The sequence below is a fragment of the Oncorhynchus clarkii genome, unplaced genomic scaffold, assembly GCF_045791955.1.
Source record: "Oncorhynchus clarkii lewisi isolate Uvic-CL-2024 unplaced genomic scaffold, UVic_Ocla_1.0 unplaced_contig_4357_pilon_pilon, whole genome shotgun sequence".
Taxonomy (NCBI): Eukaryota; Metazoa; Chordata; class Actinopteri; order Salmoniformes; family Salmonidae; genus Oncorhynchus; species Oncorhynchus clarkii.
Genome location: NW_027257924.1, coordinates 217,501 through 244,411, shown reverse-complemented (window position 1 = coordinate 244,411; position 26,911 = coordinate 217,501). Strand labels below are relative to the sequence as shown.

Genomic DNA, 26,911 nt, shown 5'->3' with positions numbered 1-26,911 from the left:
CAAGCAGACCACCATGGTCCCTGTGCCCAAGAACACTAAGGTAACCTGCCTAAATGACTACCGACCCGTAGCACTCACATCTGTAGCCATGAAGTGCTTTGAAAGGCTGGTCATGGCTCACATCAACACCATTATTCCAGGCACCCTAGACCCACTCCAATTTGCATACCACCCCGACAGATCCACAGATGATACAGTCTCTATTGCACTCCACACGGCCCTTTCCCACCTGGACAAAAGGAACACCTATGTGAGAATGCTATTCATTAACTACAGCTCAGCATTCAACACCATGATGCCCTCAAAGCTCATCACTAAGTTAAGGACTCTGGGACGAAACACCTCCCTCTGCAACTGGATCCTGGACTTCCTGACGGTCACTCCCAGGTGGTAAGGGTATGTAACAGCACATCTGCCACGCTGATCCTTAACACAGGGGCCTCTCAGGGGTACATGCTCAGTCCCCGCATGTACTCCCTCCCTGTTCACTCATGACTGCACGGCCAGGTACGAATTCAACACCATCGTTAAGTGTGCTTGTGACACACCAGCGGTAGGCTTGATCACCGACAACGACGAGACAGCCTATAGGGAGGAGGTCAGAGACCTGGCAGTGTGGTGCCAGGATAACAACCTCTTCCTCAATGTGATCAAGACTAAGGAGATGATTGTTGACTACAGGAAAAGGAGGACAGAGCACACCCCCATTTTCATCGCCGGGGCTGCAGTGGAGCAGGTTAAGAGCTTCAAGTTCCTTGGTTCCACATCACCAACTAACAAACATGGTCCAAGCACACCAAGACAGTTGTGAAGAGGGCACGACAAAACCTATTCCCAGTCAGGAGACTGAAAAGATTTGGCATGGGTCCTCAGATCCTCTAAAGGTTCTACCAGCTGCACCATCGAGAGCATCCTGACTGGTTGCATCACTGCCTGATATGGCAACTGCCTGGCCTCCGACCACAGGGCACTACAGAGGGTAGTGCGTACAGCCCAGTACATCCAGGACATCTATACCCGTCAGAGGAAGGACCTAAAAATTGTCAGACTCCAGCGCCAACTCTAGGTCCAAAAGGCTTGTTAACAGCTTCTACCCCCATAAGACTCATGAACAGCTAATCAAAGGGCTACCCATATTTTACGCTGCTGCTACTCTGTTAATTATCTGTGCATAGTCACTTTAACTCTACCTACATGTACATATTACCTCAATTACCTCGACTAACTGGTGCCCCCTTTGACTCTGTACCGGTATCCCCTGTATATAGTCGCCTCATTGACTCTGTACCGTAATACCCTGAATATAGCCTCCACATTGACTCTGTACCGGTACCCCCTGTATATAGCCTCCACATTGACTCTGTACCGTAATACCCTGAATATAGCCACATTGACTCTGTACCGGTAACCCCTGTATATAGCCTCCACATTGACTCTGTACCGTAATACCCTGAATATAGCCTCCACATTGACTCTGTACCGGTACCCCCTGTATATAGCCTCCACATTGACTCTGTACCGTAATACCCTGAATATAGCCTCCACATTGACTCTGTACCGGTACCCCCTGTATATAGCCTCCACATTGACTCTGTACCGTAACACCTTGTATTTAGCCTCCACATTGACTCTGTACCGGTACCCCCTGTATATAGCCTCCATATTGACTCTGTACCGGTACCCCCTGTAATAGCCTCCACATTGACTCTGTACCGGTACCCCCTGTATATAGCCTCCACATTGACTCTGTACCGGTACCCCCTGTATATAGCCTCCATATTGACTCTGTACCGGTACCCCCTGTATATAGCCTCCACATTGACTCTGTACCGGTACCCCCTGTATATAGCCTCCACATTGACTCTGTACCGTAACACCTTGTATTTAGCCTCCACATTGACTCTGTACCGGTACCCCCTGTATATAGCCTCCACATTGACTCTGTACCGGTACCCCCTGTATTTAGCCTCCATATTGACTCTGTACCGGTACCCCCTGTATATAGCCTCCATATTGACTCTGTACCGGTACCCCCTGTATATAGCCTCCATATTGACTCTGTACCGGTACCCCCTGTATATAGCCTCCACATTGACTCTGTACCGGTACCCCCTGTATTTTGCCTCCATATTGACTCTGTACCGGTACCCCCTGTATATAGCCTCCATATTGACTCTGTGCCGGTACCCCCTGTATATAGCCTCCATATTGACTCTGTACCGGTACCCCCTGTATATAGCCTCCATATTGACTCTGTGCCGGTACCCCCTGTATATAGCCTCCATATTGACTCTGTACCGGTACCCCCTGTATATAGCCTCCACATTGACTCTGTACCGGTACCCCCTGTATATAGCCTCCATATTGACTCTGTACCGGTACCCCCTGTATATAGCCTCCACATTGACTCTGTACCGGTACCCTCTGTATATAGCCTCCACATTGACTCTGTACCGTAACACCTTGTATTTAGCCTCCATATTGACTCTGTACCGGTACCCCCTGTATATAGCCTCCATATTGACTCTGTACCGGTACCCCCTGTATATAGCCTCCATATTGACTCTGTACCGGTACCCCCTGTATATAGCCTCCATATTGACTCTGTACCGGTACCCCCTGTATATAGCCTCCACATTGACTCTGTACCGGTACCCTCTGTATATAGCCTCCACATTGACTCTGTACCGTAACACCTTGTATTTAGCCTCCATATTGACTCTGTACCGGTACCCCCTGTATATAGCCTCCATATTGACTCTGTACCGGTACCCCCTGTATATAGCCTCCACATTGACTCTGTACCGGTACCCCCTGTATATAGCCTCCACATTGACTCTGTACCGGTACCCTCTGTATATAGCCTCCACATTGACTCTGTACCGGTACCCCCTGTATATAGCCTCCATATTGACTCTGTACCGGTACCCCCTGTATATAGCCTCCATATTGACTCTGTACCGGTACCCCCTGTATATAGCCTCCACATTGACTCTGTACCGGTACCCCCTGTATATAGCCTCCATATTGACTCTGTACCGGTACCCCCTGTATATAGCCTCCATATTGACTCTGTACCGGTACCCACTGTATCTAGCCTCCATATTGACTCTGTACCGGTACCCCCTGTATATAGCCTCCATATTGACTCTGTACCGGTACCCCCTGTATATAGCCTCCATATTGACTCTGTACCGGTACCCCCTGTATATAGCCTCCACACTGACTCTGTACCGGTACCCCCTGTATATAGCCTCCACGTTGACTCTGTACCGGTACCCCCTGTATATAGCCTCCACATTGACTCTGTACCGGTACCCCCTGTATATAGCCTCCACACTGACTCTGTACCGGTACCCCCTGTATTTAGCCTCCATATTGACTCTGTACCGGTACCCCCTGTATATAGCCTCCATATTGACTCTGTACCGGTACCCCCTGTATATAGCCTCCACGTTGACTCTGTACCGGTACCCCCTGTATATAGCCTCCACATTGACTCTGTACCGGTACCCCCTGTATATAGCCTCCACATTGACTCTGTACCGGTACCCCCTGTATATAGCCTCCATATTGACTCTGTACCGGTAACCCCTGTATATAGCCTCCATATTGACTCTGTACCGTAATACCCTGAATATAGCCTCCACATTGACTCTGTACCGGTACCCCCTGTATATAGCCTCCATATTGACTCTGTACCGGTACCCCCTGTATATAGCCTCCATATTGACTCTGTACCGGTACCCCCTGTATATAGCCTCCATATTGACTCTGTACCGGTACCCCCTGTATATAGCCTCCATATTGACTCTGTACCGGTACCCCCTGTATATAGCCTCCATATTGACTCTGTACCGGTACCCCCTGTATATAGCCTCCACACTGACTCTGTACCGGTACCCCCTGTATATAGCCTCCACATTGACTCTGTACCGGTACCCCCTGTATATAGCCTCCACATTGACTCTGTACCGTAACACCCTGTATATAGCCTCCATATTGACTCTGTACCGGTACCCCCTGTATATAGCCTCCATATTGACTCTGTACTGGTACCCCCTGTATATAGCCTCCATATTGACTCTGTACCGGTACCCCCTGTATATAGCCTCCATATTGACTCTGTACCGGTACCCCCTGTATATAGCCTCCACATTGACTCTGTACCGTAATACCCTGTATATAGCCTCCACATTGACTCTGTACCGGTACCCCCTGTATATAGCCTCCATATTGACTCTGTACCGGTACCCCCTGTATATAGCCTCCATATTGACTCTGTACCGGTACCCCCTGTATTTTGCCTCGCTTGTTATTTTACTGCTGGGTTACTGCTTACGTTTATTATTTTTTACTGAACACTTATTTTTCTTAAAACTTCTTAAAACATTGTTGGTTAAGGGCTTGTCAGTAAGCGTTTCACTGTGAGGTCTATTACACCTGTTGTATTCAGCACATGACAACTATAATTTGATTACATGAAACTTATGATTCTACAAACTTGTTGGATGCATTCGCTGTTTGTTTTGGTTGCGTTTCAGATTATTTTGTGTCCAATAGAAATGAATGGTAAATAAAGATGAATCAGAAAGTTAGACGTACAAATATCATACACCCCAAAAATGCTAACCTCCCCTGTTACTGCAATGGTGAGAGGTTAGCATGTCTTGGAGGTATGATATGCTAACCTCCCCTGTTATTGTAATGGTGAGAGGTTAGCATGTCTTGGGGGTATGATATAACATGCTAACCTCCCCTGTTACTGTAATGGTGAGAGGTTAGCATGTCTTGGCGGTATGATATGCTAACCTCCCCTGTTACTGCAATGGTGAGAGGTTAGCATGTCTTGGAGGTATGATATAAAATGCTAACCTCCCCTGTTATTGTAATGGTGAGAGGTTAGCATGTCTTGGAGGTATGATATGCTAACCTCCCCTGTTACTGCAATGGTGAGAGGTTAGCATGTCTTGGAGGTATGATATAAAATGCTAACCTCCCCTGTTATTGTAATGGTGAGAGGTTAGCATGTCTTGGAGGTATGATATAAAATGCTAACCTCCCCTGATATTGTATTGGTGAGAGGTTAGCATGTCTTGGAGGTATGATATAAAATGCTAACCTCCCCTGTTATTGTATTGGTGAGAGGTTAGCATGTCTTGGGGGTATGATATAAAATGCTAACCTCCCTTGTTACTGTAATGGTGAGAGGTTAGCATGTCTTGGAGGTATGATATGCTTACCTCCCCTGTTATTGTAATGGTGCGAGGTTAGCATGTCTTGGAGGTATGATCTTTGTGTCTTTCTCACTCGTAATTATTCACGATTCATTCAGGATTATCCGTAGCCATGGTAACATCCACATTAATGTAGAAGTGCTTAGAAACATATCTAACCACGCTCTAACCACTAGGCTACCCTGCCGCCCCGCATACAACAAAAGCAAACAGCAAATGCATCCAACAAGTTTGTAAAGTCACAAGCTTGATGTAGTCATTGCGTGCTAGGAATATGGGACTGAATACTAAACGTTTGACTACTTTAACACACAAGTGAATTTGTCCTAATACTTTGTCTGTCATTTCTAAAACGGCTCCCCTTATGTGGATGAAATACCCTCAAATTAAATCTGACAGTCTGCACTTTAACCTCATAGTCACTGTATCATTTCCAATCCATAGTGCTGGAGTACAGAGCCAAAACAACCAAAATGGGTCACTGTCTCAATACTGTTGGAGATCACTGTATTTCCTCTAGATGAGTGCGTGACAGTACCAGAGGAAGTTGGACTGATTTCCACTAGTATCTCTGGGGAACAGGGCTCAAATCTGCAAAAAAAACAAGGGTCAGCCCATTCCCACCCCTCCCTCCCTCACACACACATGCACACACACGCAGCCAATTTCCGAGTGAGCCCCTTTGCCAGAAAACGTGGTGCACGCCTGATATCATTCCCCCGCTGATAAAGCCCCCAGCTTCTCTAGTTCCCAGTATGTGGCCCTGTGTGGCTCAGTTGGTAGAGCATGTTGTTCCCCCAGCTTCTCTAGTTCCCAGTATGTGGTCCTGTGTGGCCCAGTTGATAGAGCATGATGCTCCCCCAGCTTCTCTAGTTCCCAGTATGTGGTCCTGTGTGGCTCAGTTGGTCGAGCATGATGCTCCCCCAGCTTCTCTAGTTCCCAGTATGTGGTCCTGTGTGGTCCAGTTGGTAGAGCATGTTGCTCCCCCAGCTTCTCTAGTTCCCAGTATGTGGTCCTGTGTGGCTCAGTTGGTAGAGCATGATGCTCCAGGGCTGAGGGTTTAACTCCTGCTGGGGCCACCCAGACCAAAAGATAGGTCTGCACTACTTAAAGTCGCTTTGGATAGAAGTGTCTGCTAAATGGCAGAGGGTGAACGGACAAGACATGATAATTAAGTGCCTTTGAACAGGGTATGGTAGTAGGTTCCAGGCGAACCGGTTTGTGTCCAGAACTGCAACACTGCTGGGTTTTTCACGCTCAACAGTTTCCTGTGTGTATCAAGAATGGTCTACCACCCAAAGGACATCCAGCCAACATGATACAACAGTGGGAAGCATTGGAGTCGACATGGGCCAGCATCCCTGTGGAACGCTTTCAACACCTTGTAGTCCACGCCCGACGAATTGAGGCTGTTCTGAGGGCTAAAGGGGAGGAGCAACTCAATATGAGGAAGGTGTTCTTAATGTTTTGTCCACTCAGTTCACCCCCCGGGAAGATGGCATCTCTCCCTCCATCCACCCCTGTCCCCACCCGGCCCACCCCCCAGGAAGATGGCATCTCTCCCTCCATCCGCCCCTGTCCCCACCTGGCCCACCCCCCAGGAAGATGGCATCTCTCCCTCCATCCACCGCTGTCCCCATCTGGCCCACCCCCCAGAAAGATGACATCTCTCCCTCCATCTGCTCCCTCCATCTGCCCTGTCCCAACCCGGCCCACCCCCCAGGAAGATGGCATCTCTCCCTCCATCTGCCCTGTCCCCACCCGGCCCACCCCCCAGGAAGATGGCATCTTTCCCTCCATCCGCCCCTGTCCCCACCTGGCCCACCCCCCAGGAAGATGGCATCTCTCCCTCCATCCACCGCTGTCCCCATCCGGCCCACCCCCCAGAAAGATGACATCTCTCCCTCCATCCACCCCTGTCCCCACCCAGCCCACCCCCCAGGAAGATGGCATCTCTCCCTCCATCCATCCCTGTCCCCACCCGGCCCACCCCCCAGGAAGATGGCATCTCTCCCTCCATCCATCCCTGTCCACACCCGGCCCACCCCCCAGGAAGATGGCATCTCTCCCTCCATCCATCCCTGTCTCCAACCGACACACCCCCCAGGAAGACAATGATCTGTCCTTACTGAATAGTCTCTCTTTCTTGAATAAAACGTTTCATTCATGACACAAATATAGTGTTTTCTGGGAATGGCTCATTCATTAGTCATGCTTTAACACTGGAGGGACATTCCTATAGTCTTAAAGTGGCGTGTGTTTTAAACAGACCGTCTCTACAGTACTGTTACGTAACAGAATCCCCAACAGACCTGGAGGGTCCCAGTCAGACAGACAGTAACACCCTCTGTGTTGGGTTAGAAGGATTTTAACACCAACAGGGCTGTAGGGTTCTGCCTCTACAGTTATGTAACAGAGTTCCTAACAGACCTGCAGGGTTAGGGTTATGCCATTTAGCTAATGATTTAAAGCCAGAGAGTTGGAACATTGCTGTAGGACAGACACTGTTAACTGGACCAACAACACTGATGACTAGAGAGAGGGGTGGCAGGAGAGAGAGGGGTAGCAGGAGAGAGAGGGGTAGCAGGAGAGAGAGGTAACAGACTGATTGATAGCTTGGGAACACCATGGATCCTCAAGCACCAGACTATAATGTCAGTCCAACCTGTTACGTTACCCAACGAGAAAAGCTAAAATTGTCCCTCAAACAGAAGGGGGAACTAACAAAGAGCCAATGACAACAACCAAAACGAATCAGGTGGGGTTTTAGGAGGGGTTATGAAAGACACTCAAGGGGCTGTCCAATAGCAACAACAACTGGAACCTACAAGATACCCACCATGAGATACACTAAATTTGCCCACTTAGAGGCCAACAAAAGAAAAACCCACACCAAACTTAGAGAGGAAGAAAACCAAAATCTCTCAAGACAACTAAAGTTGTTGACCCTCCACATCTCTCAAGACAACTAAAGGAGTTGACCCTCCACATCTATCAAGACAACTAAAGTTGTTGACCCTCCACATCTATCAAGACAACTAAAGGAGATGACCCTCCACATCTATCAAGACAACTAAAGTTGTTGACCCTCCACATCTCTCAAGACAACTAAAGGAGTTGACCCTCCACATCTCTCAAGACAACTAAAGGAGTTGACCCTCCACATCTATCAAGACAACTAAAGTTGTTGACCCTCCACATCTATCAAGACAACTAAAGGAGATGACCCTCCACATCTATCAAGACAACTAAAGGAGATGACCCTCCACATCTATCAAGACAACTAAAGGAGATGACCCTCCACATCTATCAAGACAACTAAAGGAGATGACCCTCCACATCTATCAAGACAACTGGGGCGCTGGGCCAGCCACTCGTTAAACATCACAGGTAAAACACATAGACTAACGCGGTGACACCAATCGGTGCGCCCACCGTACTAACGAGGTGACACCAATCGGTGCGCCCACCGTACTAACGAGGTGACACCAATCGGTGCGCCCACCGTACTAACGAGGTGACACCAATCGGTGCGCTCACCGTACTAACGAGATGACACCAATCGGTGCGCCCACCGTACTAACGAGGTGACACCAATCGGGGCCCACTGTACTAACGTACTAACGAGGTGACACCAATCGGGGCCCACCGTACTGACGTACTAACGAGGTGACACCAATCGGGGCCCACTGTACTAACGTGCTAACGTCCAAACCTTGAGAAATAAATGGAAAACAGTCCTCTGACTACCAGCGCTCCTGCACGGAGGCTTCAATGAAAGGAGAGACAACAGTGTGTGTATGTGGCACTAACCTGCAGACGGTGGTCTCAGAGAGGTATGAGGAGGTGGGGGCGTTGCCGAGTCTGAAGTTGGACACGTTGAAGTGAGAGAGGGTGTGGTCTATGAAGCCGTGCATGGTGCCTGTCTGACTGTACATGTACTGGTACACCAGCCTGGGAATGAAGTCTGAGGTAAATGAGATCACGAACGCCTGACAGGGAGAGAGAGCACAATAAAGGGAGACTGTGAGGTTGACATTTAGGAGCTTTTTCTACTCACCTAGAATCAGACTAACTCATTGATACCATTTTTATGTCTCAGCATGATCGCAAAACTGTATCTGTTGTGATCTCTATACCATAATGAGACAGACACGTTGTGATCTCTATACCATAATGAGACAGACACGTTGCAATCTCTACACCATAATGAGACAGACACGTTGTGATCTCTATACCATAATGAGACAGACACGTTGTGATCTCTATACCATAATGAGACAGACACGTTGTGATCTCTATACCATAATGAGACAGACACGTTGTAATCTCTATACCATAATGAGACAGACACGTTGTGATCTCTATACCATAATGAGACAGACACGTGGTGATCTCTATACCATAATGAGACAGACACGTTGTGATCTCTATACCATAATGAGACAGACACGTTGTAATCTCTATACATCGTTACGCGACTTTAACTAGGTAAGTTAACTAGGTATAACGGCCTACCCTGGCCAAACCCTAACGACACTGGGCTAATTGTCCTATGGGACTCCCAATCACGGCCGCTTGTGATACAACCTGGAATCGAACCAGGATCTGTAGTGACGCCTCTAGCACTGAGATGCAGTTCTTTAGACCGCTGTGCCACTCGCGAGCCTCGGGACAGAATGAGGGAGTGGATATAAAATATTTATAAAATATTGATTACTATGTATAGCTTTGTAAGACTATAAATGACCAAACACCCAGCTTTGGAGTAGTTAGATGGTCCATTTCCCTGCTTTTGAGAGGAGACTTCCAGCAATTGTGCTAAGCTAACGAGATGCTAACTTCAATGACCTCCAAACTGCATGCAGAGGAATAAAAATGGTATCCATGAGTTCATAGGACTCTGGGTAAGTAGAAAAACGATGAGATCTCGCAGTATCCCTTTTAGGTAGCCTGTCAGCATGTTGCCTGTTTGACATGTTGCCTGTTTAGCATTTAGCCTGTATACTGTGAGCTTTTAAGCCTGTTAGCATGTAGCCTGTTAGCAGGCTAGCTTCTTAGCCTGTCGCTTGTTAGCATGTAGCCTGTTAGCCTGAAAGAATGTAGCCTGCTAGCCATGTTAGTGGCAGCATCATCGCTACAGAGCCACAAATAGCCAACCCAGTCATTAACACCTCTCTATTAAAAAGCCTGGAATAACATCACCATGACAACCTCCACACCACTCTTACATCATTACCATGACAACTTCCACACAACTGTAACATGTTTACAGTGACAGTTACATCATCTCCATGACAACCTCGGTCATAATGAAAACTAACTCCAGAGAATCCAGATGGGTTCTGTCAGGGGTCGTGTGTGTGCGTATATATATAGCCTGCTAGCATGTATCCTGATAGCATTTAAGCCTGTTAGCATGTAGCCTGTCAGCCGTGTTAGTCTCCCTGGGAACCACCTACACACACGCTCACAGGCCACATGCTAACAGGTTTAAACGCTATCAAGATACATGCTAACAGGCTATATACACACACATACATGTGTGTGTGTGGTGTGTGGAGGTGGTTCCCAGGGAGAAGCTGGTCCCTGAAGGCAGATAGTGTCTTATGGTCTCTCCCTGATATGATCATATAAATCTGCTCTATATTAAACTGCCAGGGCTTACAGCCGTGAGATCACACACTGTTGTTTTAAGGTTTACAGAGGCAAAACAATCCGCATGAAACAAAGCCAACATTATTATTGAATATCACTCCAGTCTCCATTACTACACATTATCTCATCACGTCAAACAGAGAGTGATATTAGAGGAACATTATCTCATCACGTCAAACAGAGACATTACAGAGGACATTATCTCATCACATCAAACAGAGAGACATATTACAGAGGACATTATCTCATGTAGCACTAAATATTTGGGGGATTATCTGGTTGATCCATTTACAGGATGATTTGAGGATGATGTCTGGCTGGATCAGGATCTAGGATGAGCAACACCCTAAAAGGGTCTGAAAAGCAGCCGGTTATCTCTGGTCCCGTGCGGTCACTGAGCTTTAAGAGAGATATTAAGTTCTAAGAGCCTAGTGAACCTTCTGTGAGGCTGCAGAATGTTCCCCAGGCTGCAGAATGTTCCCCTGGCTGCAGAATGTTGACATGGCTGCAGAATGTTGACATGGCTGCAGAATGTTGACATGGCTGCAGAATGTTGACATGGCTGCAGAATGTTGACATGGCTGCAGACTGTTGACATGGCTGCAGACTGTTCCCCTGGCTGCAGAATGTTCCCCTGGCTGCAGAATGTTCCCCAGGCTGCAGAATGTTGACATGGCTGCAGAATGTTGACATGGCTGCAGAATGTTGACATGGCTGCAGAATGTTGACATGGCTGCAGAATGTTGACATGGCTGCAGAATGTTCCCCAGGCTGCAGAATGTTGACATGGCTGCAGAATGTTGACATGGCTGCAGAATGTTGACATGGCTGCAGAATGTTGACATGGCTGCAGAATGTTGACATGGCTGCAGAATGTTGACATGGCTGCAGACTGTTCCCCAGGCTGCAGAATGTTGACATGGCTGCAGAATGTTGACATGGCTGCAGAATGTTGACATGGCTGCAGAATGTTGACATGGCTGCAGAATGTTGACATGGCTGCAGAATGTTGACATGGCTGCAGAATGTTCCCCAGGCTGCAGAATGTTCCCCTGGCTGCAGAATGTTCCCCTGGCTGCAGAATGTTCCCCTGGCTGCAGAATGTTCCCCTGGCTGCAGAATGTTCCCCTGGCTGCAGAATGTTGACATGGCTGCAGAATGTTGACATGGCTGCAGAATGTTGACATGGCTGCAGAATGTTGACATGGCTGCAGAATCGTGGCTGAATGTCAACATGGATAACATTCAGCTAGCGGGATATACGCTGCACCGGCTAGATAGAACAGCACACTCCAGGTAAGATGAGGGGGAGAGATCTGTGTACATTTGTAAACAACAGCTGGTGCACAAAATCTAAAGAAATCTCTAGATTTTGCTCGCCTGAATTAGAGTATCTCATGATAAGCTGTAGACCACACAATTTGCCAAGAGAGTTTTCATCTAGATTTTTTGAGACTGTTTATTTTCCACCACAGGTGGAAGCTGGCACTAAGACTGCAATCAGTCAGTAATAGAAGGAAATAAGCAAACAGGAAAACGCCCACCCAGAGGTGTCACTCCTAGCGGCAGGGGACTTTAATGCAGGAAAACTGAAATCAGTCTTACCTAAATTCTATCAGCATGTTAAATGTGCAACCAGAGGGGGAAAAAAAAAAAACTCTAAACCACCTTTACACCACACACAGACGCATACAAAGTTCTCCCTCGCCACCCATTTGGCAAATCTGACCCTAATTCCATCCTCCTGATTCATGCTTACAAACAAAAACTAAAGCAGGAAGCTCCAGTGACTCTGTCAATAAAGAAGATGATGCAGATACTAAGCCACGGGACTGTTTGTCACAGACTGGAATATGTTTCCTGATTCCTCCAGTGGAATTGAGGAGTACACCACATCAGTCACTGGCTTCATCAATAAGTGCATCAATGACGTCCTCCCCACTGTACGTACATAACCCAACCAGAAACCATGGATTACAGGCAACATCTGCACTGAGCTAAAGGGAAGAGCTGCCGCCTTCAAGGAGCGTGACTCTAACCAGGACGCTTATGAGAAATCCCGCTACGCCCTCAGACGAACCATCAAACAGGCAAAGCGTCAATACAGGACTATGATTGAATCGTACTACACCGGCTTCGATGCTCGTCAGATGTGGCAGGGCTTGCAAACTATTACAGAGCACAAAGGGAAGAACAGCCGTGAGCTGCCCAGTAACACAAACCTACCAGACGTGCTAAATCACTTCTATGCTCACTTCGGGGCAAGCAACACTGATGCATGCATGAGAGCATCAGCTGTTCTGGACGACTGTGTGATCACGCTCTCCGTAGCTGACGTGAGTAAGACCTTTATTAAAACCGGTCAACATTCACAAGGCAGCTGGGCCAAACGGATTATCATTGAGGGGGCTCCGGGCATGTGCTGACCAATTGGCAGGTGTCTTCACTGACATTTTCAACACGTCCCTGATTGAGTCTGTAATACCAACATGTTTCAAGCTTGTGCCCAAGAACACTAAGGTAACCTGCCTAAATGACTACATACCCGCAGCACTCACGTCCGTAGCCATGAAGTACTTTGAAAGGCTGGTCATGGCTCACATCAACACCATTATCCCAGGAATCCTAGCCCACTCCAATTTGCATATCACTCAAACAGATACACAGATGATGCAATCTCTATTGCACTCCACACTGCCCTTCCCCACCTGGACAAAAGGAACACCTACGTGAGAATGCTATTCATTGACTACAGTTCAGCGTTCAACACCATAGTGCCATTACTATTATTTGACCATGATGGTAATTTATGAACATTTGAACATCTTGACCATGTTCTATTATAATCTCCACCCGGCACAGCCAGAAGAGGACTGGCCACCCCACATAGCCTGGTTCCTCTCTAGGTTTCTTCCTAGGATTTGGCCTTTATAGGGAGTTTTTCCTAGCCACCGTGCTTCTACACCTTGCTGTTTGGGGTTTTAGGCTGCGTTTCTGTACAGCACTTTGATATATCCGCTGATGTAAGAAGGGCTATATAAATAAATTTGATCAAAGCTCATCACTAAGCTAAGGACTCTGGGACTAAACACCCAGGACCCTCTGCAACTGGATCCTGGACTTCCTGACGGGCCGCCCCAGGTGGTAAGGGTAGGTAACAACACACAAGGCATGACTCCAACACCATCATTAAGTTGCAGATGACAAGCCTGATCACTGACAATGACGAGACAACCTATAGGGCAGAGGTCAGAGACCTGGCAGGGTGGTGCCAGACTAACAACGTATCCCTCAAAGCAATCAAGACAAAGGAGATGATTGTAGACTACAGGAAAAGGCGGGCCGAACACGCCCCCATTCTCATTGACGGGGCTGTAGTGGAGCAGGTTGAGAGCTTCAAGTTCCTTGGTGTCCACATAACCAACAAACTAGAATGGTCCAAACAAATCAAGACAGTCGTGAATATGGCAGGCACAACAAAGCCTATTCCCCCTCAGGAAAATACAAAGATTTGGCATGGGTCCTCAGATTAAGACCACACTCAATGAGCTGTATAAGGCCATAAGCAAACAAGAAAATTCTCATCCAGAGGTGGCGCTCCTAGTACCCGGAGACTTTAATGCAGGAAAACTGAAATCCATCTTATGTAATTTCTACCAGCATGTCACGTACAACTAGAGCTGAAAAAACTGAATCACATTTACTCCACACACAGAGACACATACAAGGCTCTCCCTCCATTTGGCAAATCTGACCATAACTCTATCCTCCTGATTCCTGCGTACTCAAACAGGAAGTACCAGTGATGTGCTCTATAAGGAAGTGGTCCGATGAAGCGGATGCTAAGGTACAGGACTGTTTAGCTAGCAGAGAATATGTTACGGGATTCATCCGGATTCATTAACAACAACAACGTTTTCACCACAGCGACCGTACGTAGACATCCCAACCAGAAGCCATGGATTACAGGCAACATCCGTACTGAGCTAAAGGCTAGAGCTGCCGCTTTCAAGGAGGGGGACACGTATCCGGACGCTTATCAGAAATCCCGCTACGATGCAAGCAACACTGAACCATGCATGACGACACCAGTTGTTTCGGACGACTGTGTGATCACGCTCTCCGTAGCTGACGTGAGTAAGACCTTTAAACAGGTTAACATTCACAAGGACACATGTTCATGCCACACACACAACTGCTGTTACCAGACTCTTACAATACTGCTCAGTTTATACACTTGCCCTCCAACCCACCCTTCCCCAATACACATACAAATATTGGACTACAAATTGTGCCTTCGTGTATTATACTGATGCTAACATGTTAATTCTACTGAGACATTTACTTAGTTTCTATTGTTATTGTTTATTAGTTCTTATTGTTGTTGCATTGTCTAGAAGGAAACTGCAAGTAAGCATTTAGTTGGACGATGTATCCCATGTGTATCCCATACATACGACTCATAAAACATGAATCTCTATGGGCTGGCTGGCAAGCCAACATGTCTGCAGACGATAATACCAAAGACAATATCAGCATGTATCGTATCTAGTTGTAAAATCGCCTAAACAAACTGCCCTATCAATTTAGGAGTCTACAATCTCACCATATCCAACCTGCAGATTGAAGCAGAGTGGAGTCTGACATTGGAAACGGCACCATGCAATGCACCTGGACTGAAGAGGCAGACAAATAGGAGACATTGTGGTGGGCTCTCCTCTTAGAATGACACATTTCTCCAGGTAGGAACATCAAACATATCATCACCCCATTGGAGAGAAGAGTTATGACATCAGTCACTATTAGACGTTTAGACGTTTTCACCATCTAAAAGTCATATTCCTATTAACTTCCAGTGTAGTGACTGACTATCACAGTGCTACTTCATATTAACTTCCAGTGTAGTGACTGACTATCAGAGGGCTACTTCATATTAACTTCCAGTGTAGTGACTGACTATCACAGTGCTACTTCATATTAACTTCCAGTGTAGTGACTGACTATCAGAGGGCTACTTCATATTAACTTCCAGTGTAGTGACTGACTATCACAGTGCTACTTCATATTAACTTCCAGTGTAGTGACTGACTATCACAGTGCTACTTCATATTAACTTCCAGTGTAGTGACTGACTATCAGAGGGCTACTTCATATTAACTTCCAGTGTAGTGACTGACTATCAGAGGGCTACTTCATATTAACTTCCAGTGTAGTGACTGACTATCAGAGGGCTACTTCATATTAACTTCCAGTGTAGTGACTGACTATCACAGTGCTACTTCATATTAACTTCCAGTGTAGTGACTGACTATCACAGTGCTACTTCATTTCGGACAGGTTTCTGCCTGCTTGAACGGCAATAGCTCAGATACACATGAAAACATTAAATAACCCCGGGAAATGACAGAACATCACTAAGAGATGCAGAAAAACAATATAACATTAAAAATGGGTGAATATTATCTTTATTGCATCAGGGTGCAAAAATACACTGTGTTTTTAGAATGAGTGTGTGCGCTCCAATGTTAACACTTACATTTATAATGACAGAGAACTTTCCCATTCCACTCAGGATGTTGTACCAGATTCCTACAGAGAGAGAGAACAGAGTTGTGAGAGAAGAGTGGAGGTGTATGGATCTGTGTGTGGATCTGTGTGTGGACATGCGTCTTTGCGTGCAAGCGTGTGTGTTACCGATGTCTTTGGCTTGGACAGCGTCCGGTCGTCGCAGCTCGGTGACAAACTTCTTGGCATCGAGGCGGATCTCAATCACGTTGTTGAGAAGAGCGAAGAGAGGAGCCAGAGGGAACGACGCGACAAACAGAGAAACAAAACCAAACTGGATAACTGGGGAGAGAACACACACAGAGTGGTAGAGAGGAACAACATGAGGAAGTGTATGGAACAAGTCATTATCTTATCTGGTAGTCCTCTACAACACACCAACAAACAGCTGGAGGGCAGGGGATCAACACAGAGTTCAGGACCTAGCAGGGGACCCACCCCGAGTTCAGGACCTAGCAGGGGACCCACCCCGAGTTCAGGACCTAGCAGGGGACCCACCCCGAGTTCAGGACCTAGCAGGGGACCCACCCCGAGTTCAGGACCTAGCAGGGGACCCACCCCGAGTTCAGGACCTAGCAGGGGACCCACCCCGAGTTCAGGACCTAGCAGGGGACCCACCCCGAGTTCAGGACCTAGCAGGGGACCCACCCCGAGTTCAGGACCTAGCAGGGGACCCACCCCGAGTTCAGGACCTAGCAGGGGACCCACCCCGAGTTCAGGACCTAGCAGGGGACCCACCCCGAGTTCAGGACCTAGCAGGGGACCCACCCCGAGTTCAGGACCTAGCAGGGGACCCACCCCGAGTTCAGGACCTAGCAGGGGACCCACCCCGAGTTCAGGACCTAGCAGGGGACCCACCCCGAGTTCAGGACCTAGCAGGGGACCCACCCCGAGTTCAGGACCTAGCAGGGGACCCACCCCGAGTTCAGGACCTAGCAGGGGACCCACCCCGAGTTCAGGACCTAGCAGGGGACCCACCCCGAGTTCAGGACCTAGCAGGGGACCCACCCCGAGTTCAGGACCTAGCAGGGGACCCACCCCGAGTTCAGGACCTAGCAGGGGACCCACCCCGAGTTCAGGACCTAGCAGGGGACCCACCCCGAGTTCAGGACCTAGCAGGGGACCCACCCCGAGTTCAGGACCTAGCAGGGGACCCACCCCGAGTTCAGGACCTAGCAGGGGACCCACCCCGAGTTCAGGACCTAGCAGGGGACCCACCCCGAGTTCAGGACCTAGCAGGGGACCCACCCCGAGTTCAGGACCTAGCAGGGGACCCACCCCGAGTTCAGGACCTAGCAGGGGACCCACCCCGAGTTCAGGACCTAGCAGGGGACCCACCCCGAGTTCAGGACCTAGCAGGGGACCCACCCCGAGTTCAGGACCTAGCAGGGGACCCACCCCGAGTTCAGGACCTAGCAGGGGACCCACCCCTGGACCTAGAAGATGCTTAATGTGAGTCTGGAAGGAGTTTACAGTCTAACCAGACACCTAGGTATTTGTAATTGTCCACATATTCTAAGTCAGAACAGTCCAGAGTAGTGATACTGGCAGGTGCGGGCAGCAATCGGTCGAAGAGCATGCATTTAGTTTTACTTGCATTTAAGAGCAGTTGGAGGCCACAGAATGAGAGATGTATGGCATTGAAGCTCGTCTGGAGGTTAGTTAACACAGTGTCCAAAGAAGGGACAGAAGTGTCCCCCTTTGAAGAGGGGGATGACTGCGACAGCTTTCCAGTCTTTGGGGATAACAGACGATACGAAAGAGAGGTTGAACAGGCTAGGAATAGGGGTTGCAACAATTGTGATATAGTTTCAGAAAGAGAGGGTCCAGATTCTCTTTCAGAACATCGGCTATCTGGATTTGGGTGAAGGAGAAATGGGGGAGGTTTGGGCAAGTTGCTGTGGGGGGTGCAGTGCTGTTGACCGGGGTTGGGGTAGCCAGGTGGAAAGCATGGCCAGCCGTAGAAAAATGCTTATTGAAATTCTCAATTAGCGTGGATTTATCAGTGGTGACAGTGTTTCCTAGCCTCAGTGTAGTGGGCAGCTGGGAGGAGGTGCTCTTATTCTTCATGAACTTTACAGTGTCCCAGAACCTTTTGAAGTTTGTGCTACAGGATGCAATTTTCTGTTTGAAAAAGCCAGCCTTAACTTTCCTAACTGCCTGTGTATATTTGTTCCTAACTTCCCTGAAATATTGCAAATCACAGAGGGCTATTAGATGCTAATGCAGAATGCCACAGGATGTTTTTGTGCTGGTCAAGGGCAGTCAGGTCTGGAGAGAACCAAGGGTTATATAGGTTCCTGGTTCAACATTTTTTGAATTGGGCATGCTTATTTATTTAAGATGGTGAGGAAAGCACTTTTAAAGAATAACCAGGAATCCTCTACTGACAGATTGAGGTCAATATCCTTCCAGGATACCCAGGCCAGGTCGATTAGAAAGGCCTGCTCGCTGAAGTGGTTTAGGGAAGTCAACAAATGAGAGCGCCTGGGGAATGGGAGTGGAGCTAGGCGCTGCAGGGCCTGGATTAACATCTACATCACCAGAAAAACAGAGGAGGAGTAGGATAAGGGTACAGCTAAAGGCTATAAGAACTGGTTGTCTAGTGCGTTCGGAACAGAGAGTAAAAGGAGCAGGTTTCTGGGCACGGACAAATAGATTCAAGGCATAATGTACAGACAAGGGTATGGTAGGACGTGAATACAGTGGAGATAAACCTAGGCATTGAGTGACGATGAGAGGTTTTGTCTATAGAGCCACCATTTAGACCAGGTGAGGTCAACCGCATGTGTGGGAGGTGAAACAAAATTGCTAGTTAAGGCATATTGATCAGGGCTGGAGTCTCTACAGTGAAATAAGACAATAATCACTAACCAAAACAGCAATGGACAAGACATATTGACATTAGGGAGAGGCATGCGTAGCCGAGTGATCATAGGGACCAGTGGGAAGCTAGGTGAGCTGGAGACACAGCGATTCAGACAGCTAGCTGGCCGGGTCTAAAAGGCTAGCAGAAGGGCCTTAGCGGGACGTCTTAACGGAAGAAGTCTGTTGTAGCCCCCTCGTGTGGTTACGTCGGCAGACCAGTCATGATGGATCAGCAGTGCTCCGTGTGGTAAAAGGGTCCAGGCCAATTGGCAAAATAGGTATTGTAGCCCAAGAAATTGGCTGAAGGTCCTCTTCAGCTAACATTCCAATATGCTCTAAACAGCTAGCGGGTCGCGGCTAGCAGGCTAGCGGATGGGCCTTCAGGGGACGTCGCAACAGAGAAGCCTGTTGAAACCCCTCGGCAGATTATGTCGGTGGACCAGTCGTGATGGAATCGTCGGGGCTCGGTGTCGGCAGTAAAAGGGGTCCAGGCCAATTGGCAAAATATGTATTGTAGCCCAAGGAGTGGCTGATGGACCTCTTCAGCTAGCCGGGAGATGGGACTAGCACGAGGCTAGTTCCAGGCTCACTGGTGTTTGCGTCGGGACAGAGACGATAGCCAGGGGGTAGCCACTTGGATAGCAGCTAGCTAGCTGTGATGATCCAGGTGAAAAGGTTCAGAGCTTGCGGTAGGAAACACGGAAATGTGGAGAAAAAGCAGTCCGGTATGATCTGGGTTGAGTCGCTCTATGCTGACTGGCAGGAGTTGACCAGGCTAAGGTTAGCTGATGACCACTAGCAGTGGCTAACTGACTACTAGCTAGTAAGCTGGCTATCTCCTGTTGGGGGTTCTGGTTCTGCAGTATAGAAAATAGCAGATCCATACCACATTGGGTGGCGGGTTGTAGGAGAGCATGTTGAAACTGAGGTTAAAAATATAAAAAATATCTACGAAATATATACGAAGGAAAAAAAAGATATATAGACGGGACACGACAAGACAAAGACGCCTGAACTGCTACGCCATCTTGGATCTGGGATGAGGTTCAGTGATAAAGTAATCTACAGTAGCCAAGAGATGAGCTGTAAGTGTACCAAGCCTAAGATATATACACGGGACACGACAAGACAAAGACGTCTGAACTGCTACGCCATCTTGGATCTGGGATGAGGTTCAGTGATAAAGTAATCTATAGTACTACTGCCAAGAGATGAGCTGTAAGTGTACCAAGCCTAAGATATATACACGGGACACGACAAGACAAAGACGTCTGAACTGCTACGCCATCTTGGATCTGGGATGAGGTTCAGTGATAAAGTAATCTACAGTAGCCAAGAGATGAGCTGTAAGTGTACCAAGCCTAAGATATATACACGGGACACGACAAGACAAAGACGTCTGAACTGCTACGCCATCTTGGATCTGGGATGAGGTTCAGTGATAAAGTAATCTATAGTACTACTGCCAAGAGATGAGCTGTAAGTGTACCAAGTCTAAGAGAGAGGCAGAGAGGCAGGGTGGTATGATCTCTGTCCAGGTAACAGGGAGAGAGAGGCAGGGTGGTATGGTCTCTGTCCAGGTAACAGGGTGGTATGGTCTCTGTCCAGGTAACAGGGAGAGAGAGGCAGGGTGGTATGGTCTCTGTCCAGGTAACAGGGAGAGAGAGGCAGGGTGGTATGGTCTCTGTCCAGGTAACAGGGAGAGAGAGGCAGGGTGGTATGGTCTCTGTCCAGGTAACAGGGAGAGAGAGGCAGGGTGGTATGGTCTCTGTCCAGGTAACAGGGAGAGAGAGGCAGGCTGGTATGGTCTCTGTCCAGGTAACAGGGAGAGAGAGGCAGGGTGATATGGTCTCTGTCCAGGTAACAGGGTGGTATGGTCTCTGTCCAGGTAACAGGGAGAGAGAGACAGGGTGGTATGGTCCAGGTGTCTAGTTAATTACCTGACCTCCTCACCTCTGTTACCTACTGTTACTATATACTCACTCATCTCCATGTACTCGGGGGTCAGTCCTTCAAAGGGGACCAGGGTGTAGTCGAGGTTCCACTGTTGAGGTGGTCTGGCACGCTGCTCCTCTCTCTCCTCCAATGAAATCCCCTTACCCTTCCATGCTCGGATCAACTTCTTCAACTTACTGACGAGGGAGAGCGAGAAGGGAGGAAGAGATGGAGAGAGAAAAGGAGAGATGGAGTCAGAGAGAAAGAGAACCATGAAACTCGATGACACCAAGACACTATAGGACACAATAGGACACTATGAGCCACTATAAGCTGCTATAAGCTGCTATGCGCCCCAGTGAAGCAGCACAGAGTAATGGAGAACATCCTAACATTAAAAAATATGCTATGAACCACTATGAGCCACTATGAACCACTACGAGCCCCTAAGAGCCCCAGTGAGAAAGCACAGAGTAGTAGAGAACGTCCTAACATTAAAATATTAAATGAGCCACTATGAACCACTAGGAGCCACTATGAACCACTATGAACCACTATGGGCCCCAGTGAAGCAGCACAGAGTAGTAGAGAACATCCTAACATTAAAATATTAAATAAGACACTATGAGCCACTATGAGCCACTATGAGTCCCAGTGAAGCAGCACAGAGTAATAGAGAACGTCCTAACATTAAAATATTAAATAAGACACTATGAGCCACTATGAACTACTATGAACCACTATGAGCCACTATGATCCCCAGTGAAGCAGCACAGAGTAATAGAGAACGTCCTAACATTAAAATATTAAATCCCTGATATTGATGTTAGGAAAATGTCCTTCAGCAGAATCTGATAATGGCAGATATAGAGGAGGAATGGGCAGGGCAGTGTGTGTGTGTGTGTGTGTGTGTGTGTGGTGTACTCACGGGATGCCGATCTCAAAGACATTGTTCTGAATGAGTTGTTTCCCCACCATGATGATGCTGAGCTGAATACATAACTCTATTAAACAACCTCCAGGGGCACACTGAGAGGGAGAGAGAGGGAGGGGGGGGCAGAGCCAAGAGTATGACAGAGGCCAGACAGTAAGTTGTAAGCAAGAACATTAGCGTACAAACACCCCCCTCCACTAACATCCCCCCCCCCTCACCTCCTCCATCCGGTAGTCATTAAAAACATAGACGTAGTCTCCCGGCCTGCCTGCAAACCTGTCAACACACGCACACGCACACGCACACACACACACACACACACACACACACACACACACACACACACACACACACACACACACACACACACACACACACACACACACACACACACACACACACACACACACACACACACACACACACACACACACACACACACACACACACACACACACACACAGCAGGGTGAGTATAATTACATAAAGGCTGTCAAAGACCTGTTCTATTCAGCATGATAGTATGGGTGTCTGTTCACAGTTCTGTCTCATCAAACGGTCCTACTCAGAGTAGAGTCCTGTCTGTTCACAGTTCTGTCTCATCAAACGGTCAACAACCCCTAACAACCCCTAGCCCCACCCCCTATCCCCAACCCCAGTGTCATTAATCTCTCTACATGTTAACCTCTAACCCCTAACCCTAACCCAGTGTCATTCATCTCTCCACATGTTAACCCCTAACCCCAACCCCAGTGTCATTAATCTCTCTACATGTTAACCTCTAACCCCTAACCCTAACCCAGTGTCATTCATCTCTCCACATGTTAACCTCTAACCCTAACCCAGTGTCATTCATCTCTCCACATGTCAACCCCTAACCCCAAACCCCAACCCCTAACCCTGTGTCATTAATCTCTCCACATGTTAACCCCTAACCCCAACCCCTAACCCAGTGTCATTAATCTCTCCTCATGTTAACCCCTAACCCTAACTCCTAACCCAGTGTCATTAATCTCTCCACATGTTAACCCCTAACCCTAACCCCTAGCCCCAACCCCTAACCCAGTGTCATTCATCTCTCCACATGTTAACCCCTAACCCCAACCCCTAACCCTAACCCCTAACCCAGTGTCATTCATCTCTCCACATGTTAACCCCTAACCCTAACCCCTAGCCCCAACCCCTAACCCAGTGTCATTCATCTCTCCACATGTTAACCCCTAACCCCAACCCCTAACCCTAACCCCTAACCCAGTGTCATTCATCTCTCCACATGTTAACCCCTAACCCCAACCCTAACCCAGTGTCATTCATCTCTCCACATGTTAACCCCTAACCCCAACCCCTAACCCAGTGTCATTAATCTCTCCACATGTTAACCCCTAACCCTAACCCCTAGCCCCAACCCCTAACCCCTAACCCAGTGTCATTAATCTCTCCACATGTTAACCCCCTAACCCCAACCCCTAACCCTAACCCCTAACCCAGTGTCATTCATCTCTCCACATGTTAACCCCTAACCCAGTGTCATTCATCTCTCCACATGTTAACCCCTAACCCCAACCACTAATCCCTAACCCTAACCCGGTGTCATTCATCTCTCCACATGTTAACCCCCTAACCCCAACCCCTAACCCTAACCCAGTGTCATTCATCTCTCCACATGTTAACCCCTAACCCAGTGTCATTCATCTCTCCACATGTTAACCCCTAACCCCTAACCCCAACCACTAATCCCTAACCCTAACCCAGTGTCATTCATCTCTCCACATGTTAACCCCTAACCCCTAACCCCAACCCCAACCCCTAACCCAGTGTCATTCATCTCTCCACATAACCCCACGTATACATGTGTGTGTCTGTGTCGTACCGTCCCTTAAAGAAAGCTACATAGAATATGGGGGCGTAGGCGTTCATGAACTTCAGTAGAAAAGCCTTCAGAATCAGATGCTGCTCAAAGTTACTCTCTGTCCTTGGAATCTCTGGGAGAGGAGAGAGGGGGAATTGAGAGAAGAGGGATGAATAGAGGTGAAGAGAGAGGGATGGGAGAGGGGAGAGAAGAGGAGGAGAGAGTGATGGGAGAGGGGAGAGAAGAGAGGAGAGAGTGATGGGAGAGGGGAGAGAAGAGTGATGGGAGATAGTGATGGGAAAGAGGAGAGAGAGATGTCTTATTCAGGAGACCGTATGAAAAAGTATGAGAAATCTGAGTTAGCACACAGGACACAAACATGTAATAATCTGAATGTAGAGGTGTATTACCCAGCTACAACACTTAATAATCTGAATGTAGAGGTGTGTTACCCAACTACAACACTTAATAATCTGAATGTAGAGGTGTGTTACCCAGCTACAACACTTAATAATCTGAATGTAGAGGTGTGATACCCAGCTACAACACTTAATAATCTGAATGTAGAGGTGTGTTACCCAGCTACAACACTTAATAATCTGAATGTAGAGGTGTGTTACCCAGCTACAACATTTAATAATCTGAATGTAGAGGTGTGTTACCCAGCTACAACACTTAATAATCTGAATGTAGAGGTGTGTTACCCAGCTACAACATTTAATAATCTGAATGTAGAGGTGTGTTACCCAGCTACAACACTTAATAATCTGAATGTAGAGGTGTGCTACCCAGCTACAACACTTAATAATCTGAATGTAGAGGTGTGTTACCCAGCTACAACACATAATAATCTGAATGTAGAGGTGTGTTACCCAGCTACAACACTTAATAATCTGAATTTAGAGGTGTGTTACCCAGCTACAACACTTAATAATCTGAATGTAGAGGTGTGTTACCCAGCTACAACACTTAATAATCTGAATGTAGAGGTGTGTTACCCAGCTACAACACTTAATAATCTGAATGTAGAGGTGTGTTACCCAGCTACAACACTTAATAATCTGAATGTAGAGTTGTGTTACCCAGCTACAACACTTAATAATCTGAATGTAGAGGTGTGTTACCCAGCTACAACACTTAATAATCTGAATGTAGAGGTGTGTTACCCAGCTACAACATTTAATAATCTGAATGTAGAGGTGTGTTACCCAGCTACAACACATAATAATCTGAATGTAGAGGTGTGTTACCCAGCTCAGTGAGCCAGACGGCCACAGCTCCGTAGATCTCATCCAGTATCAGAATGACCACCAGGTTGATGATGACAGCGGTTGCCGTGACGGTGACACGCACGTTAGACTTGGTCTCCGGGTCAGGTGACATCGCCATTAGAGCGGAAACGACAATACGATACACGATCACACCGAAAACCGCAGAGAACGTCAGCCCAAACTAGGACAGAGAGACATTACTGTGTTAGTCCAAACTAGGACAGAGAGACATTACTGTATTAGTCCCTCAGCCCAAACTAGGACAGAGAGACATTACTGTATTAGTCCCTAAGCCCAAACTAGGACAGAGAGACATTACTGTATTAGTCCCTCAGCCCAAACTAGGACTGAGACATTACTGTATTAGTCCCTCAGCCCAAACTGAGCAGAAAACCTGAGCCTCCGTTTCACTATGATGAATCAAATGGGAAACACTAAACAAACACGAAGAGTTATCTTTCCAAAACGGAGATGTATGGGTTAACCACTTCTTCAATCTGTTGGCCCTATAACACAGACCAAACAGCAAAACATCTAAATTATCAAATACAAATCTTAGAATCAACTATTAAAAAGACTACCAGAACCAAATTACTATACGACAGACCACGTATTCACCCTGCACACCCTAATTGGCAAACACACAAAACAAAACAAAGTCTTTGCATGCTTTGTTGATTTAAAAAAAGGGGTTGACTCAATTTTGCATGAGGGTCTGCTATACAAATTGATGGAAAGCAGTTCGACATTATAAAATCCATGTACACAATCAACAAGTATGCACACATTTCTTTCCACAGGGCCATGGGGTGAGACAGGGATGCAGCTTAAACTTCACCCTGTTCAACATATATCAACGAATTGGCGAGGGCACTAGAACAGTCTACAGCACCTGGCCTCACCCTATTAGAATCTGAAGTCAAATGTCTACTGTTTGGTGATGATCTGGTGCTTCTGTCCACAACAGCACCTAGATCTTCTGCACAGATTCTGACAGACCTGGGCCCTGACAGACCTGGGCCCTGACAGACCTGGGCCCTGACAGACCTGGGCCCTGACAGACCTGGGCCCTGACAGACCTGGGCCCTGACAGACCTGGGCCCTGACAGACCTGGGCCCAAACAGTAAATCTCAGGAAGACAAAAAATGGTGTTCCAAAAAAGGTTAATTTGCCAGGACCATAACAACAAATTCCATCTTGACACTGTTGCCCTGGAGCACATTAAAAAATATATACAATATTCAGCCTAAACTTCACAGGTAACTTCAAAGCTGTGAACCATCTGAGTGACAAGGCAAGAAGGGCCTTCTATGCCATCAAAAGGAACATACATTTGACATACCTATTAGGATCTGGCAAAAAATACTTGAATCAGTTATAGAACCCATTGCCCTTTATGGTTGTGAGGTCTGGAGAGATGAACTTCGAGAAGAGTCCCCCTAAGCAAGCTGGTCCTGGGGCTCTGTTCACAAACACAAACAGACCCCACAGAGCCCAAGGACAGCAACACAATTAGACCCAACCAAATCATGAGAAAACCAAAAGATAATTACTTGACATTTTGGAAAGAATACCTGACCACAGAGTGGCAGAA

The 26,911-nt window shown here is 47.5% G+C and overlaps 1 protein-coding gene across 1 annotated transcript in view; it reads right to left on the bottom strand.

Annotated features, from left to right (window-relative positions):
• The window catches only part of LOC139393656 (anoctamin-1-like), a 113,481-nt gene that overhangs the window by 7,846 nt on the left and 78,724 nt on the right, over positions 1 to 26,911 (bottom strand). Inside the window, exons 16-23 of the mRNA XM_071141996.1 lie at positions 25,296 to 25,497; positions 24,067 to 24,178; positions 22,416 to 22,473; positions 22,192 to 22,292; positions 21,312 to 21,460; positions 16,590 to 16,742; positions 16,432 to 16,484; positions 9,051 to 9,229 (exon numbers count right to left, since the gene is read on the bottom strand). Of these exons, the coding sequence (XP_070998097.1) occupies positions 9,051 to 9,229; positions 16,432 to 16,484; positions 16,590 to 16,742; positions 21,312 to 21,460; positions 22,192 to 22,292; positions 22,416 to 22,473; positions 24,067 to 24,178; positions 25,296 to 25,497 (1,007 nt within the window). The remainder of the gene's footprint in view (positions 1 to 9,050; positions 9,230 to 16,431; positions 16,485 to 16,589; positions 16,743 to 21,311; positions 21,461 to 22,191; positions 22,293 to 22,415; positions 22,474 to 24,066; positions 24,179 to 25,295; positions 25,498 to 26,911) is intronic.